At 36.2% G+C, this 18,660-nt stretch overlaps 1 protein-coding gene across 8 annotated transcripts in view; it reads right to left on the bottom strand.

Moving 5' to 3' along the window:
- BCKDHB (branched chain keto acid dehydrogenase E1 subunit beta) overlaps positions 1–18,660 on the bottom strand; it is a 239,714-nt gene that overhangs the window by 167,786 nt on the left and 53,268 nt on the right. For 7 of the 8 annotated variants that reach the window (XM_063724679.1, XM_024247917.3, XM_054556883.2 and 4 more), the window contains exons 4-6: positions 15,180–15,313; positions 13,946–14,101; positions 11,618–11,726 (exon numbers count right to left, since the gene is read on the bottom strand). In XM_063724679.1, the coding sequence (XP_063580749.1) occupies positions 11,618–11,726; positions 13,946–14,101; positions 15,180–15,313 (399 nt within the window). 8 annotated transcript variants of the gene reach the window in all.

The raw sequence follows: 18,660 nt of genomic DNA, 5'->3' as shown, positions 1-18,660 counted from the left end.
TTTATGACTATAAAATGAATATGGTTTTATGAATATAAAAACGAGCTAAGCCTATGTGAATAGACACAGAAATATATCAAAAATATATTGGTAAGAAAAGCAAGTTATACAATATTTGTAACATGCTCTTATTTGTATTATTTGTGCGTGTACATTTTATACACTCACATACTTGACTAAATGGATAGAAAATAATTTGCAAAGCAAGTTACAAAACAATGTTTATAATACAATATTTTTATGTTACACACACAAAATCTGTTTACATGGAAGTAAATGTATTCTATATATTCACATATGTAAATATAAAAGCACAGAAAAAGGCTTAAGGAAAGGAGTTCAAAGTGAGCCAGTAGGGAAAGGGAACTTTCACTGTATTATGCTATATAGTTCCGTGATGCTGGAACTTCTTACAAAGAAAACACATGACTCATGTTATTAAACTTTTATTCAGGAACAAAAATAAATCACTCTACCACATAGCTTAAGCTTAGTCATTGAGATTGTAAATACCTTAAAGCTAATGATCAAAAATAGATATCTGCTTATGATCAAACTTAGCCTGAAAAGTGAATAATATTAAAAATATACCATAGTATAAGAAAATCCCACTGGGTTCTATTCCATGAATAGTTCAGTTTATTAACTCAGTCACAGAAGATATCCAAACAAATTCAAAGGCAATTGCACTGTCAGTTGACTGAACACCTTTTGATTCTTCTTGCTACTCAATACTAAGTCAGGGCCTTCTCATCACAAAATAGAATAATTGCGTATTAGCTGAAGTCCTGCTTGCTTTAGATATCTGGAACTGTAGATTTACAATAAATGCTACCATGAAATTTTAAGAACGAAATAGAAATCTACTTGACCACTTCATAAAAGAATAAATATGAAATAAACAAACATGACGTAATCAAATGGAAACTGAAATAAATTAATAATATATGCTTAAAAGTATAGATAAGTCTTACAGTATATACAACAAAAAGTCAACAGTAGTTAGAGGATAGACTTATGAGTTCCTTTTATCTTTGTTTGTACTTTTCAGTACAAACATATATAAAAGATTAAACAATAGATACAATCCAAATCTCCCTGTATTCACACCCTTCTGCAATATGAGTATGCATCTTTTCCCATGAAGAGATGATGTCTATTTGTCCTTCTCTTCAAGTTGGGCTGACTTTGTGACTTATTTTGGCCAACATACTATAGCAGAAGTGACAGTATGTCAACTCCAAGCCTATGCTTCAAGGGCCTTACAACCTCTGCTTCCATCAGGTGAACAAGCTTGAGCTAGCCTGCAGGGTGATAAAGGGACAGATAGACCAAAGCCTACCAGCCATAACTGGTGAAATAGCCCAACTAAAATCAGCAAATCCAACCCACACCTGACCTGCAACTGACTATAGACCTATGCAACTGACCTGCAACTGAATATAGACTATCTATGACTATAGAGGGAGCCTAGACAAGACCAGAATTGCTGAGCTGTGACCGGCCTAAATGCTGACCTGCAGATCAGCTATATAAAGAACGTTGTTGACTTAGCCACTAAGTTTTAGGAGTGGCCTGTTAAGCATCGATGGCTGACAGACAGAGTATGTGTTACCTTTATAATGAGAAAAATAAATATTTTTAAGAAAATAAGGTAAGCCATTGTAAACCAATGCCTTAATTATAACATTGTGTACAACAAAATAAAATTATCAGATTTTCAGCAGTTGTATACATTTTTAATTTAAAAAGAAGAAATTAAATAAACTCAAGAGGGTATCAGAACTACTTCACTGTAGTTAAGGATCCAGCTGACATTTAGCAAACCTAATTGTCTTAGTCCACTTTGTTTTGCTAGGACAGAATGCCTGAGACTACATGATTTATAAATAAAATGCATTTCTTAAAGTCTGGAGTTCAACTCTTTCAACTAAAAGAGTTGAAAGTTGTTGCCTGTGGGGAAAGATGCTTGGATTTGGTCAAGGGTAAGGTAAGGAACTGCTATTTTTTATTAGAAGCCATCATTTGACTTTTTAAATTATGTATAAGTATTATTTCAATTTAGAAACTAATTTAAAAATCTAACAAATGAATTCAATTTCTCCCACTAATGGATCCAACTTACTCCTGTGAGTGTACCTAGTATTAAATATACTAACTCACACAAATTAATCTGCTTAATGTAAAATACAAAATATTAATTTCTCTCTTTATGTACACTGATACTTGGCAAAAATATTTTAAGTCTTCTACCATTAAAAAGCTACTTTAAATAATGTTCATCTCTTCAAAATATATGAATTCATATACAATTAGTACATCTGCTAAAAAAGTTCCTCAATATCATTATGTCCTATTTTTACCTATTTTTGGATTATCCAGAAATCCTAGAAACAAGACAAACAATACAAGGATTTTAGTCTTTTAGTCTGTCTTGATTTCCCACTAGAAGAATCACAGATGAAAATCATATTTAATTCAATATCACTGATGTGATGTGTCATTCAATTTCAACTAAGTAAAACCAAAAGACATTAAAGAATATCTTCTTCACAAGATGCCTATATGTGATAATGTCACACTGACTCACTCTCTTTTTGAATCATCACTATTTTGTACATTTTTTACACCAGCTAGATTTTTCTGCCTTATCTACCTTTTCTAAACGTCCTTCTTCCATTTCTAAAAAGATTCATTGCACTCAAATGTCATAATTACAATAAATAATCAGGAAATCAAAAATATTATTAGGTTACTTTCTCCTTCTATGTTCAGGAAACCTAAAGTTTTATATATATTGATTGCATATGCAAAATAAGGAGAAATAAAATTCAAGAAAATTGCTGCATAAAGAATATATGACTTATTTTCATTTTCATCTGTACAATTTATGAAGTTAATGGCTGAATTGAAAGAAATCATTTCTAAAGGCTGGACACATGGGAGAGTCATCACAGCCCAGAGGTTTGCACAGAGAGCAGTTTATGAGCACAGGCCCAGAAATGATGGAGTCAGAGAGATCAGGCCCGGAAATGATGGAGTCAGAGAGATCAACAGGAGCTGTGACTGGCACAAGCTGCACAGGCGCCAAACGACCTCTCTTCTCGCCCAAATGCAGGAAGACTACATTTCCCAGCTGCCTTTGCCTCTATCTGGGGACATATGACTAGGTCCCTTAATGACTGATTACAAGGTGCAAAGGTTCCCAAACCCCCTACCTGTAACCAGACCAGACTGTGACAGGTAGTTTTTATAACTTTCAAAGAAGCAAATTAATCCTATGACAATGGAGAAATTAATGCAATATATATATTCAAACTTTGGACTATATACTACATAGGGATGTACTACCTTAAGTCATGACTATGAATACTACAGTCATCCCTTGGTATGCCTGGGGGTTTGGTTCAGGACTTCTTGAAGATACAAAAATCCACAGATGCTCAGATCCCTGATCTAAATGGCATAGGATTTGCATAGAACCTATGCACAACCTCCCTTATCCTTAAAATCACATCTAGATTACTTATAATGCCTAATACAATGTAAATTCTATGTAAATGGCTGCTATACTGTATTGTTTAGAGAATAATGACAAGAAAAAAGGCCTGTACATGTTCAGTGTAATTATTTTTTCAAATATTTTCAATCTATGGTTGGTTAAACTTATGGCTCTGGAACCCACAGATAAAGAGCGCCAACTGTATATATTTCCATTCAGTTAAAAAGTAGATCATTTTATCAGCCTGGGCAACATGGAGAAACTCAAAAATTGAGTTTCTCAAAAACTCAAAAAAATTGAGAAATACGAAAATTAGCAAGGCATGGTGGCACATGCCCGTGGTCCCAGCTGCTTCAAAGGCTGAGGTGGGAGAATCACCTGAGCCCAGGAGGTTGAGGATGCCATGAGCTGTGATCACACCACTGCACTCCATCCTGGGCAACAGAGGGAGACCCTGTCTCGAAAAAATAAAAAATAAGATCATTTTAATTATGTGGGAAACTTTTAAAAACTAGACAGCTATTTCCTGACATGAAACTAGGACACTGGAGGAAGTTATATTTCATTTATGTCCTCCATTCAATAATAATTAGGTGGGATGCAAAATAGGGTAGTATTAGAAAGACGGCAGCCTCTGGTGTCAAAATGTCTTGGTTTAAAACTTAAATCCATCGCTCATTATTTCTGTGAGCTTGAGCAAGTTTCTTAAAGTCACTATCTGTGCCAAATATGCCCAATCCTGGTTGTGTGACTTTGGGCAACTTGTCTAATTTCCCTAATCCTTAGGTTCCTCATCTATAAAATGGTGATAATGACAGAATTTACCTGATATGCTGGTTGTGAGGATTAAATGACATAGTCCCCATGTCTACACAAGATAGCCCAGTGTCTAGCACATAAGTGTTCTAATGGCACTTAAAGAGTAGGCAGGTACACACATGGATAATCTCACTTAAATCCTCTCAGCAACCTTATGAAATATGATTATGAGTAAACAGAGGGGGTTCCTACTTCACCTATTAAGACAAAAGAAGTATCTATGTTAAATCATGACAGCTGCAGTTTATTGTGCTATTAACGAAGGATATTTTCATCTTAAAAGAGGCATCTCTTCTCTAGCCAAGATTATGTATTCATCAAAATTACCTATTATATTAGTAAAATCTACAGGAGACTGAAACTAAAAATACATTAAACTTAAAATGAGATTAAATGGAGAGATGTGAAAGAAGCTTACTAATCAAAGGAAGATTAAAGGAGTAAGAGTAATTTGGAGCCCCAGTCACCCATCATCCCAGGCAAACCACCCATAGAAAGTTAAACTCTGACTCCACATAGAAAATCCCAGAAAAGAAATCAGAATGGCTGAGATTGAGGCACATGGCCATGTCCTGAGATCATGGAGGTCAGATGAGATGACTGTCAGCCCCTTCAGAACCACATTGGGTAAGATAAGGGCAGTAAGCATGGAAAGAGTATGTTCTACAAGGAAAAGAAGAAACCCAGAGGTGCCCAGGTTAACCAGTAAGTGAGAGCTCTGCACTGCAACCATAAGCAAAAGCCTTGCATTTACCTCTGTAAGTGAATCATTCTTAAACAGGATTTAGTAATATAAATGATATGGATACAGATTAAAATTATACACTACAGGTAAATTATTTTTAAAGTTGACAAGTTAACTTGTTGATGCCTACCTTTAGCTTCCTAACGAACCCTTTACCTAGTATCCTTTACCTACTTTATTTTAGAGCTTATATATGGACTACTACTCCAGACTTGAGTAAATAACATCTCTACCTTGATAGTACTACAGGAGGGAAAAGCAGGCAGTAGTTGATGCTTCCCTGAAATATTTCCTACTGCACTGGTTTAGTTCTGATGAGGCAAAATGGCAAAAATATGCCAGGGAATCACTTTTTTGTCAGCAAAATTTTGCTGATGAATATTATTAGGAAACACACTCATGTTTGCTTCCTTAGATATATTTAGACCTTCTCAGTATCCCTCTACATTCAACCTCTCCTTCCTTTCTCGTTCTCTCTCTAGATTATATTCTGGTTATTGCTTTGGTTTTATCTTCCAGTTTATCAATTCTCCCGTCATCTGTTTATAAATTTCTGGGCTTAAACCATCGGAGATTTTTATTATATTTTTCTTTTTAAACCTTCTGTTGTTTTTCTTCAACTATGCTTGTCACCTTCTTGTATTCTCAAGTGTCTCCTTTTTTTTAATATGAAACCCATGTTTTCCTTTTTTTTTTTTTTTTTGAGACAAGGTCTCACTGACATCCAGGCTGGAGTGCAGTGGTCCCACCATGGCTCACTGCAGCCTCAGCCTCCCCAGGCGCAGGTGATCCTCCCACCTCAGCTTCCCAAGTAGCTAGGACTACAGGCGCATGCCATGACACCTGGCTACATTTTGCATTTTTTGTGTAGAGACAGGGTTTTACCATATTGCCCAGGCTGGTCTCAAACTCCTGGGCTCAAGTGATCCTCCCACCTCAGCCTCCCAAAGTGCTAGGATCACAGGCATGAGCTACCACGCGTGGCCTACATTTTGCATTTCCTATAAAATAGTTTTCATATCTAAAGTCTACATGGGTTTATAGCTGCCTTTTCTTTTTTCTGCTCAAAGGGATTCTATCTTTTACTTGGAACTTTATCTGCGGGAGTATTTGGGTTGTTGCTAACCTAAGTTGAAGTGACTCCAGAGAGGATTTTGTTTCCTTCCACAGTTTTCATGGACACCATCCACACAGAATCACTTTTAATTATCTGCTTAAGTGCTTTCAGACCGCACTACTAGCACATATTCAAATTATAATCCTGTATAAAATTCATCTTGTGATAAAAACTCTCAGAAGAGATTTTTTTTTTCTTCTCCAAGAGGATAGAGCAAGACAGGTAAGTTTCCATCCTGCCACCTTTGCACCTCACACTGTGGATGGGTCCCACAGGCTTTAATCAAGGGCTCCTAGCAAAGTCTCTACCTAAAGTGAGCTCTGTACTTTATCTCCTGTCCTCAGTGCCCCCATGGAATCATCAAAGAAAAGTTAAATGTGTCCAGGACCTGGAAGATGACTATAAGGAAAAAGCCAGCTTCGGCATTCACTTACCTCCCAGAATTCTGAGCTCCACTTTGCTTTTGAACTCTGCAGAGTTCTAATTTTCATGCCTGCTCAGTATATATTTAAAATCAGCACACACACAATCACACACCATTTATTTCAGGGTATCTAATCTACTATTCCTCCATTAATACCAGAAAAGAAAATCTTATTCTACACTTACTCTTAACACCTCCTTCTCCTTTCCCCTCCTTAAATTCATTTAGACACCAAATATTTCATATAATCTAAAAAAATTTCTAACCCATTTCCTTCTGCTAATCCAGGCCTTCTCCATGACATCACATAAACAGGCTATTCAAACAGCCGCCTACCCGGTCTCCTAGCAGCCAACGTTTTTCCTACACTAAGGCTTGGAGGTGGTGAGAGATGGACCTAAGTTCCAATCCACTGTATTGAGTTCTATTTTGTTCTTGTTACCCCTACTTTATTTCCATCTTCCCTTCCTCACAGTCTTCCCCATGGACTTCAGGTTATAGCATCAAACACAGAAGCAACAATCTTTCTTAGACTGTTTAACCAGTTTTTACAGCTGCAAATGGTCAGATGCTTAGAATATATTTCTTATATCTTTCAGTTTTGCTTCTTCTAGTTTTGGTCTCCAATCAAACCCTGACTGTTACCACAATATAAAGAGATCTGTCTCCTTCCTTTAAACAATGCAGTGTAACCCATCAGATGGATGGAGCTTAGCTTATTCAACCAACCTAAAATCCTCTAGTGATGGGCAAATGTGTTGTTTCCAGTTCTTGTTCGTTTAAAGGGCACTGCAATGACCAGTAACATTTTCTTCAAATTTTTGCCAATGTATCTCCAAAACGGATTCCTAGAAGTGGACTATGAGTCAAAGGGTAAACAGCTGAATTATTTCAAACAGATCTCTTCCCTCCTTAAAATTTATAGCTTCTTTTGGAAACCATGCAAGCAATTGTGGTAGAGACTGGTAGTTGTCCCTCAATATCCATTTCCTGTCATTGAGTAATAATAAAATTTTTAGTTAGGCACTTAAGCCAAAGACTAGCTTTCTCAGCCTCTTCTGTGGTTAGGTGCAGTCATGGCCATATGATTAGATGTGACCCGTGGGAAGTGAAATTTAATGCGTGCAATCTTCAAGTTATTCTTTAAAGAGAAGGAGAATACCTTTTCCTTTCCTTCTCCTCCCTTCCTGGTAGCTGAAATACATATGTGATATTGGGAGCTGGTGCAACTACCTAGGACCAGGAACTGAAAACTACATGTTGAAGACAGCACAGCACCAGAGAAAAGAGGCCCGGTACCCTGATGACTGAGGAACTATCACACTAGCCCTGGACTGCCAACTTAGACATTTATATTAGAGAGAAATAAATTTCCATATTACTTAAGGCCTTATATTAGCATAACTAACATATCTAACTTTATGGAATTATATAATTCATAAATGTATTTATGTGTTTAAGATACCATTCCATAAATAAAATGCAAGGTCTTAAATGCATAGATTTTGTAAATATTACCTTAGACTATTCCAAAGTTTGCACCTCACACAGCAGATGTGGTCCCACAGGCTTTAATCAAGGGCTCCTAGCAAAGTCTCTACCTAAAGTGAGCTCTGTACTTTATCTCCCATCCTCAGTGCCCTATAGAATCATCAAAGCAGAAGATCAATGTGTCCAGGACCTGGAAGATAACTTTAGGGAAAAAGCCCAGCTTTGGCATTCATTTACCTCTTTTTGTATCCTTACTTATACTTGACTATGTTCCATTTGGTTAAGATTATAGTTGATCTTTGAACAACACAGTTTGAACTGGAGGGGTCCACTTATACGCAAATTTTTTTCAACTAAATGTGGGTGGAAAATATACTATTCATGGCCTATGAAATGCACATATATGGAGGGCCAACTTTTTGTACATGCACGTTCCACAGGCCAGCCATGGGACTTGAGTATGCTCTGGATTTTGGTATTGGGGTAGAGGGGCTGGAACAAATCCCCTGAGTATACTGAGGGACGACAGTACTGCATAATTAACCTAATGGACCATTATGTAAAAACATAGCTCCCAATTAACTCCCAATTATTTTTATATAAATGTCAGCCAGTATTTATAATAATTCTACATCCATATTTATTAGTCCATCCATGAACAATTATGAGTCCCAATATGAACTCTTTTAAAAAACTTTAAATGTAAAATTTTGTGTTTTCATCCACTCAATTTTAACTATTCCCAAATGTACATAAGAAATTTAAAAAGAAGGGATGTAGGGGAAAAAAATCAATCTATTAAATTTTTACTTATGGATACTGCAAGTATACTACCACTTAGAAATTATCAGGTTGCTCTGGTCTTTGAAATGAATGTAAAGCACCTTCTTTTAACTGTCTCTTTGATTCCTTCAATACAGAATGTCTTCCAGAGGCCTCCTCAATCAAATGCTGAATCACAATGCACCATTCCTTTTATATCATTCCAAACAACTGTATGTTTGGAGTTTACACCACCAGTGTAAAGTACATCTGAGACACAGGGCTAGAAAAGGGTGGGCTAAATTACAGAATCAGGGTCAGAAGATCCAAAAAAAAAAAAAAAAGGAAAAGTAGAAACCAAAATATGGTAATAGTGATATTGAACCAGAGGTCAAGTCTAAGAAAACCATAGGTCAAAAGCATCCTCTCTATATAAGAACTAAGAATAAAATAAGATAAATGGACATAGACAACATCAGTTATTGTTTCAGAACTGACCTCAGGCAGTGTTTCACAAACTTGAGCATGGATCAGAATAATCTATAGGGCTACTAACACAAAGAGAGCTGGGCTCTGCTCCCAGAGGTTCTAATGCCACAAGTCTTGGATAAAAACTGACAATTTTCATTTCTAATAAGCTAGCAGTGATGATTATTCTGCTGGCCCAGAGAACAACTTAGACAACCACCTAGAGAAGACTAATATGAAGACTTTGGTGGTTAGCCCTTTTTTCCTATCCTAATTTCTTCTGCAGAGAAGCTTTCTAGCTATGAAAGAGCCAATATCACTGTGACCTCTATTGAGCCACTGGGAGTCAAGAAGGGATTCAGAGTTAGAATCCTTGAAATGATACATGATCAAGCATGGGGAAATTTCTGGAAACCTTTTGAATGCTGAACCTCATCAGGGTCTTTCATAATCTCTCCCAGGGCCAAGCCTAGGACAAATTTGTCAAGTGCATTCTCTTAGCTAGAATCCTGTAAATTTATTTGCCTGACCAATTCTGGTTTCAAAATTTGCAGCAAAGTAAATATTAGTTTTTCAAATCTTTCTTACTTAGTCGCCATTTATTAAATACTGCAAAATTTCTTTACTGATTGGCTATAACAGCTGGCTGGCATTACAACTATAATAGCCACAGGATATCCAAAGTATTAGAAATCCTTTTCATCAAAAAGCTATTCACAATATATCATTGCTATTTTCCTATTCACTTCAAAATTTTAAATTCTTACATTCATTTTTATTACATAATGGGATACAGACTATAATAGAGTCCATATAAATCTAGAGTCAATTTAAAATCTGTTTTTAAACTTAAGAGCAACAGGAACCCTGAAAAATCTCCAATGAAAGTGTAAAATGACACATCCGCTTTGAAAAACTCATCACAGAGGAAGGATACATTGAAATAGAAGCCCAGTTGCATGGGCCATGAATTAATTGTGATCTATTCATACAATGAAATGCTACTTATTAAACAATACTGTACATGCCTCAGATTTTTGGGTGTTCTTTTCCCCACAGCCAAGAAGAATTTATTGGCAGGCTGGCTCCAGAAACATAGTTGTAATATGCTAATGCTATTCACAAAAAATTAGCTTGATGAAGAGGGCCACGCTACTTTCCTTCGTAACTAGAATACTTAGAAAAATAAGAATAACAAGAAAAATTATTATTACTTAGTAGTAATAATACTATCAATGAACAATGAACATTCATATGATGTAATGACAATGTTCATTATTCAGTAGTAATGTTCTAATATTGTACAGTTGTAAGATATTATTGTAATAGGAATGAACACTGAATATTCATCCAATATAATGACCATGTTCCTTACTAAGTAGAAATGTTCTAATATTGTACAAAATTGTAATATTATTGTAATAGAAGTGAACAATAGATATTCATACAATGGACTACTACTCAGCAAAGAAAAGTGAATAAACTACTGATACAAGCAACAACATGAATGAATCTCAAAAGCATTAGGTTGAGTAAAAGAAAGCAAACACAAAAGAACATATGCAGTGTGCATGGATTTATATGAAGCCCAAACACATGTACACCTAATCTGATGGCAATCAGAAAGTGGCTGATTTTGGCATAGGGAGAATGGATCCATTGTGAAGAGTGAGGAAGAAGCTTCCAGGAGTGATTAAAATGCTTTAGACAGAAAAAGTCGTTTGCTATTTAAAATTTCCATTACAGTGAAGAAATTAGCAGTCACAAATGTATGTTTATAAAATCAGGATTTTGAGCTAAAAAGAGGATGACCAAACATCTCAGTTTGCTTTACACAGTCATCCCAGCATAGACCTGACAGCACAGCATAATTGTTAACAGCACCTCCTTCACAATCAAAGGTATCCTGATTTAAATGAAGGAAGACCTTTATGGTCACTTTAGTTAAAAGGAAACATATACTATTTAGTAAAATGAGCTCATTTACTTTTCTGTTCAATCCATATTTACTAAGTACCTACTATGTGGTTAAACATAGTCCCTTTATTGTTGCTACCACTTCACATTTCCTCTTTGTTTCCACAATCAAAATATAAAATGGCTAGGTGAATTTTTCCCAAACATAAAATTTACACTTGAGGACAAACTAAATGCCAAAAAAGAAATCAAGATTCTTTCTACAAGGAAAATATAAACCAACCATATGGAAAAAAAAGATAGAATTTTAGAGCTGTAAAAAAACAAAGTATATAAAGATATTCACAAATATAAAATAAAGAAAACCTTTACCTGCTGCCCTGTAAAGTATTTTAGGTTCAAAAAATATACAAGGATTTTTATCCTCTATGCATGACAAAAGAAGTCCTTTGGCCTGGAAAGGGCTTCTGGGTATAACCACCTGCAAAAACAGATTTTTTTAAGACAATTTTAGTAAAAATATATCCCAGTAAACTCGCTTCTAAGAAGGGCTGATATTTAAATAACCAATTGTTACTAATTAAAAATAGATATTGGCTATTTATTTTAAGCCTAATTATCACTTATTAAGTTTACATATTATATAAAAATAAAAATGCCTCTTATTCAACAGATATTTATCAGATGCCTACCATGTTCTGTTAACTAAGATACTACTCTTAAGAAGCTAAACTTGCCTATATAAAAAAAAGAATATGCAAAGATCATTCATCAAAGCAAAAAACTGTAATATTGTTAATATCTACCTGTGTTTATCTATGAAGAAATCTCTTCTACTAATAATCTGTTTCTACTTTCAAAGTACATGCAACTCTCTTCTCTAGTTTTAACATGTCAAAAATCTTCTTTTCCAATGAAAAAAAATATGGTCTTCATTTCATAAGTGAAAAATTAGTCCACTGAGTTTTATGATCCAGGCACCATAGTGTCCAGTTATATAGCAAAGCAAAAACAAAAGTGTGGATAGTCCACACTTCCACTCACAGGCTCCAGCACCTTCTCGAGAATGAGGGTGATGATAACCAAGATGATAATGACAGTAGGAAGTACATGTGTAAACTTGGCCAAGCACTCTGTGAGTTAATTCATCTGTTCATAGCAACCCCACTAGGTAGCTATTATAATTTTCCTCATTTTAGAAATAGACACTGAGGTTTAGAGAGAACAAGTAGCTTGCCTAAGGTCACACGACTTGCTTGATCAAAGAGTCTCACCCAATTCCCACTGATACCAAAGCTCAAGCTCTTAACTTCTATCTCATGTTGACTTAAATCACAAACTTGGTCTAATTTTAAATGATTATAAAATAATTGTTTAAAGACAAATATTATATAGGAAGAGTTATTAAAATAAACCTGAACTTATCACAAAGACTTAAGATTCCCTGAGGCAATTTTATGCCATTTTTATTGAAGGGTTTTATTTTAAAAATAAAAGAGCAGCAAAAATGTCACTATTTTCTGTAAAAAAATTTTATTTTCTGTTCTGGACCTCTGAACACATTAATAACCATATCACACAATGTCTTTATCTTATGTTCCTACTTTTTAATTTCCCTTCATCTGCTTTCTTCATATTAGCCTTTTGTACTTTAAGTATATTTTCATTTCAGCTGAAAAAAAAGGAAAAAGGAAGAGGAAGAAAGAAAATGAAGGAGGAAAAGAGAAGGTAGGGGACAGACAGAAAAGATCTATTCTTAAAAACAATATAATGTTATAAATATTAAATGTGAATTAATGTTTAGCTCAAGCACAAAAATAACTTGCCTCGCACATGGCTTCTTTCCCAGTCTACAACTTCTAGCTCACATTCAAAAATCAGGCAACATCTACTCAACTAAGATAAGCTTATAACTTTGATCTGGTAGAAAAAACAAATAAGAAAAAAAGAATAAAACATAGACACATGCTCACAGTCAATTCATGTGGTCAAAAAACAAATATACATCTCTGGATTCACACATCTATGGGTTTCTACAATGATCCCCTGAAAAGCTTATTCAGTAAACAGAAACAGAAAAGATAATACAAAAAATTAAGACATAAAATACTCAAAATATTTTTACCATCAAAAGACCTAAGCTTTTGTGAAAGACAGGCTATAAAAAGGAGATGCTTCAAAATTAATTGGTTGAGCAAGTATTACCTAACTTTAAACAGAAAAAAAAAAGCTAGGTAACAGTCTTCTCTCAGTCTTCTTAACAAGCAAGAAACAGATTAAAAGCAAAAGTCTTATCCCTGTGACTTTGAGGTAAATACAGACTAAACAGAAGATTTATTAAAATCACCCCATCATCAGTTAAGTGAGAAAGACTTAAGTTAGAAAGAAATATAAAGCTTTGAAAGAGAGGGGAGGTAAACCAACTATGTTCTTGGTCTTATTCTTTGAAGTCTATAAAATTAATCAATGCCAGAGTTTATAAAACCAGTCCTCCTTCAAAAAGAACTTTCTGTAAAACTGGGCATTGGATAGCATACTTAAAAGAACTGCTAACCTCCCTTTCTTAAATACAGTTAAGTTCACATAAATTCCAAGAATCCTGTTTGTTTTCTTTCCTCTAGATAAGCATAGATATTAAATAGAATGAACCAAAATGGAAACATCAAATAGAAATCAAATAAAGTACATAAATGAACATACCTTGATTCCTGGGCAATGGGCAAAAAATGCTTCAGGACTCTGAGAATGATAGAGAGCCCCATGACCAACACAGCCCCAAGGGGACCGGATAGTGAGGCTTCCACAGTTAAAAAGATCCCCAGAGCGATAGCGATACTTGGCAGCTTCATTAACAATCTGAGAGGCAGAAAGAAAGACGGGGCATGGCACAATGAGTCCTTCCCTTCCAATCTCCTTCCTTTCTTCCTCCCTCCCTCCCCCGCTCCCTTCCTTCCTTCCTTCCCTTCCCAAGGCACAATGAGTCTTTCCCTCCCTCGCTGCCTCCCTCCCCCTCCTCCTTCCTTCCTGCCTGCCTGCCTTTCTTTCCCATAGCACAATAAGTCTTTCCCTCCCTTCCTTTCTTTCTTAAGACAGGGTCTCGTCCCTCCCTCCCTCCCTCCCTTCCTTCCTTCTCTCCTTCCCTCCCTCCCTCCTTCCTTCCTTTCTTCCTTCCTTTCCCATGGCACAATGAGTCTTTCCCTTCCTTCCTTCCTCCCTCCCTCCCTTCCTGCCTTCCTTTCTTTCCCATAGCACAATGAGCTTTTCCCTCCCTCCTTTCCTTTCTTTCTTGAGACAGGATCTCGTCCCTCCCTCCCTCCCTTCCTTCCTTCCTTCCTTCCCTCCCTCCTTCCCTCCTTCCTTCCTTTCTTTTTGAGACAGGGTCTTGTCTTTCCCTTCCTCTCTTCTCTCCTCTCTCCCCTCTCCCTTCGTCCCTCTCCCCTCTCTCTCTCTCTGTCTTTCTCTCTTCCTTTCTTTTTGAGAAAGGGTCTCGTTCTGTCACGCGGGGAGTGCAGTGCCGCGATCACAGTTCAATGTAGCCTCGGACTCCTGGTTTAAGTTATCCTCCCGCCTCAGCCTCCAGAGTAACTGGGATGACAGGTATGTGCCACCACACTGGGCTAATTTTTGTAGTTTTTGTAGCTATGGGTTCTCATTATCATTATGTTGCCCAGGATGGTGTTGAACTCTTGGCCTCAAGTGATCCTCCCACCCTGGCCTCCCAAAGTGAAGTGAGCCACTTCACCCAACCCCAGTCTATCTGCTTAAACTATTCTATTAGATCTTTAAATATATGCTCATAACAAAATTATAATTGTAATACATTAGTAAAAGGATAATAAAATGTTTAGAATGCAGGTAAGGGTAGGTGGAAAGGTAGCAGCAATACTTTAATATTTCAAAGACTGAACAACCTTAGAAATATTCATTCACTTACCTGATCAAATGCAGGGAAAATATAATCTGCAAACTGAATTTCCGCAATGGCAGTAGCTCCAGTGACCGCAATTCCGATTCCAAATCCAACGATTCCTTGTTCACACAATGGGGTATTAAAAACTCTATCTTTTCCTTAAAATAGAAAAGAAAAAAAGGTTAATGTGGCAAATGAGAGTAATGTCATGCATAATACATTTGAAAATCCAGTAAACTAATAATGGGATGGAGAAGTATAGAACAGGTAGAGGAAAAAGAAAATAAAGAGTATGGCTAGCCACGGTGGCTCACACCTGTAATCCTAGCAGTTTGGGAGGCCAAAGCAAGAGGATTACTTGAGACCAGGAGTTCAACACCAACCTGGCCAACATAGTGAAACCCTGTCTCTATTAAAAAAAAAATAGTAAGGTGAATTATTTAAATCCAATTAATAATTGTATTAATTGTAAGTAATCTAATGTTTCAGTGAAAATAAAAACTGTCACACTAGTATAAAAGAAAGGAAAACCCAACTATTTGAAAGGAAACAGAAACTCTAAAGACAGAGAAAGGTTGTTAAAAAAAAGAAAAAAGAAAGAAAAAACTGACAATAAAAAACCTAACCAAAAGAAAGTTGATGTCACTATATTAATAGCAGGCAAAGTAGACTTTCAGGAAAAAAACATACCAAAGATAAAGAGGGAAAATGCATACTGTTAAAGGGTTCAACTCACAAGAAATAAATAATTCTAAATCTATACTTATCTAACAATGGGCTCCAAATAAATGGAAAAAAGCAACACAACTAAAAGGACAAATGGACAAATTCACCACATAGTGGGAGATGATTTTTTAATGTACTAGTCTTAATAACTGACAAAAAAGGCATACCAAAAAAAAAGGAGGGAGTGTAAAAAATAGAGATGATTTAAACATGTTCAACAAACATGGCCTAACTGACATACAAAGGACACTGCACCCAAAAGCAAAGAATACAAATCCTTTTCAAGTAAACGGAAAACACTGACATCAATTGACCATATACTGGACTACAAATCCAATCTCAACAAATTTTAAAAGATTAAAATTACATATATTCTCTGACCATAGGGTAATTAAGTTAGAAATCAATAAAAAGATCATTCAAAAAATTCTTATGTTAGAATTTTTTTTTTTTTTGAGATGGAGTTTTGCTCTTGTCACCCAGGCTAGAGTGCAATGGTGTAATCTCAGCTCACTGCAACCTCTGACTCCTGAGTTCAAGCCATTCTCCTGCCTCAGCCACCCAAGTAGCTGGGATTATAGGCGCCCACCACTACGCCCAGTTAATTTTTGTATTTTTAGGAGAGACAGGGTTTCACCATGTTGGCCAGGCTGGTCTCGAACTCCTGACCTCAGATGATCCACCCGCCTTGGCCTCCCACAGTGCTGGGATTACAGGCGTGAGCTACCGGGCCTGGCTGGAAATTTTTTTTTAACATATAGCTAAATAACTCACAGCTCAAAGAAGAAACTATAATGAAAATTAGAAAGTGGTATTTTAAATTGAATAATAATGAAAAAACTATACAAAATAACTTATTGAGGTTCTGAACGTAATGTCAGAGTTGCCTTTTTCGGACTATCCTTTCCACATTTAATGATTACAAACTCTGGGCAAAATAAAACAAACAACTACTTAAAGGCATTGAAGGGCCAAAAGTAGGCATAAACTGGAGTCTTGACTCTTGAAAGAAATTAAGCCCAGTGGACAACCATGACGTTCATAAGGCTTGTCCTGCAAAAGGACTCCCCAGTCTATGAGTCGGAACAGCTAAAATTCAAACAAATAGACTCAGTCTGGTTGATCTGAGGTGTCAGAAAATAGTCTGGGGCTACCAGTGGTTGAAAATTGAGAGACTAAATCCCTAAAAGAAGGGCACAGCATGGAGGAGCCCCAAAATCTGTGCATAAACTGATCAAATCCTTGCCAACACCTGTGCCCGCAGGACACTCCAAAAGCCCAGCAGCAAATCATCTCTGCCAGTTAAAAGAGCTGTGCCCACTGACAAGGAGGCAGATTTTGGAATTTGAGACTCTTCAAATTAGACAAGTTTGATAAACCCTTTAGACGATCCATTCAAACCACTAGGTACAATTTTATTAGTGTATAATTCAATTCTCACTTGACGTTTCACCACCTCTCAGCTCATGCCAGAATTTCATTAGAAATTATAATTTCAGGATTCTGCGTGGACAAAGACAATAGCCACAGTCTGACCAGGTAACCAAATGTTTTGGGAGAAACCTGGTATTCATTTTTCACTTCCATAATCCAAGGATACCAGTTCTTTTTCATATATAGAATTCACTTTTAGCTTAATAATTTCCTTTGAATATGAACGAAACTTGGGGCAGGTGTTGGGAAATGCCGACCAGACACATCCTGTAGTTTGCCAGGCTATAAGCAGCTGCAAACACTGAAAGCATGATTCATACTCATCATGATCTGTGACTATCTTCTGAAATTGTGACCTCTATTCCTCATCAATTCCCTATTTGACTGTGAGTAGCTTGATAATCTTTGAAAATCTATGATTCCATTGAACCAACAACTCAGTGGTAGAAAATGAACGTAAATTCCAGCTGTCTCCCATGGAATTCACAGCCCTGGAATACCTGAACCACCTTAACCAAACTAGCAGCATTCTTATTTGATTCCTTGCTAGTTCATGGGATTTAGATATTTTTCATCTCGGTAAGAAATATAGCCTTGTTGCCAATAGAAAGCAGAAAAAAATGAGTTTCTCAGAACTCTCTTACCCCAAAACATGTTTGGTTTGAGGAAACAGTTTAACAAGTCTCTCTGACAAGTTTCTATGATGTAGCAAAAAGTGCTTCAACATGAACTGTTAAAAATCGGTTTCAATTTTCTCCCAGATACTGATTGAGGAGAAGAGCACAAATAAGACACACAATATTGATGACTTCCTCTATGTTATAATGCAATTCATCCAATGTAAAGCTCCTGTAGTACCCTGTAAGTGTCCTGATAGATGAAAAAATACACGAAGTGACTGTGCTATGAGCCAAGACAGACCTGGGTTTAAGTGTTATCCTCACGGATTACTAAACACTCTAAGGCTCCATTTCTTATGTGTAATAGAAAAATTATACACTGAAAAGACTATAATAATTCATACATTTATTCAACAAATGTTTTTAAAGTACTTAATATTATACAGACACTTTCCTAACAGCAGCAAACAAAACAAAAACATTCACATCCTCATGAAGCTTACATTCTAGTCACAAGAAATGCAATAAAAACAAAATAAATGAAGGAAATATTTAGTTTGTCAGATGATGAACCAGGGGAGTAGGTGATGGAGAGAGGGAAACTACTATGATTTTTAAGGACACTGGGAAGACCCCACTGAGAGGTGACAGTTAAGCAAAGGGTTTAAATAAATGAGGATGTGTACCATGCATGTATCTGAGAGAATAAATATTCTGGGCAAAGC

Source organism: Pongo abelii, chromosome 5, assembly GCF_028885655.2.
Source record: "Pongo abelii isolate AG06213 chromosome 5, NHGRI_mPonAbe1-v2.0_pri, whole genome shotgun sequence".
In the NCBI taxonomy this organism is placed as follows: domain Eukaryota; kingdom Metazoa; phylum Chordata; class Mammalia; order Primates; family Hominidae; genus Pongo; species Pongo abelii.
Note: the sequence above shows the minus strand (reverse complement) of the source record. Positions and strands in the feature narration are given on the sequence as shown.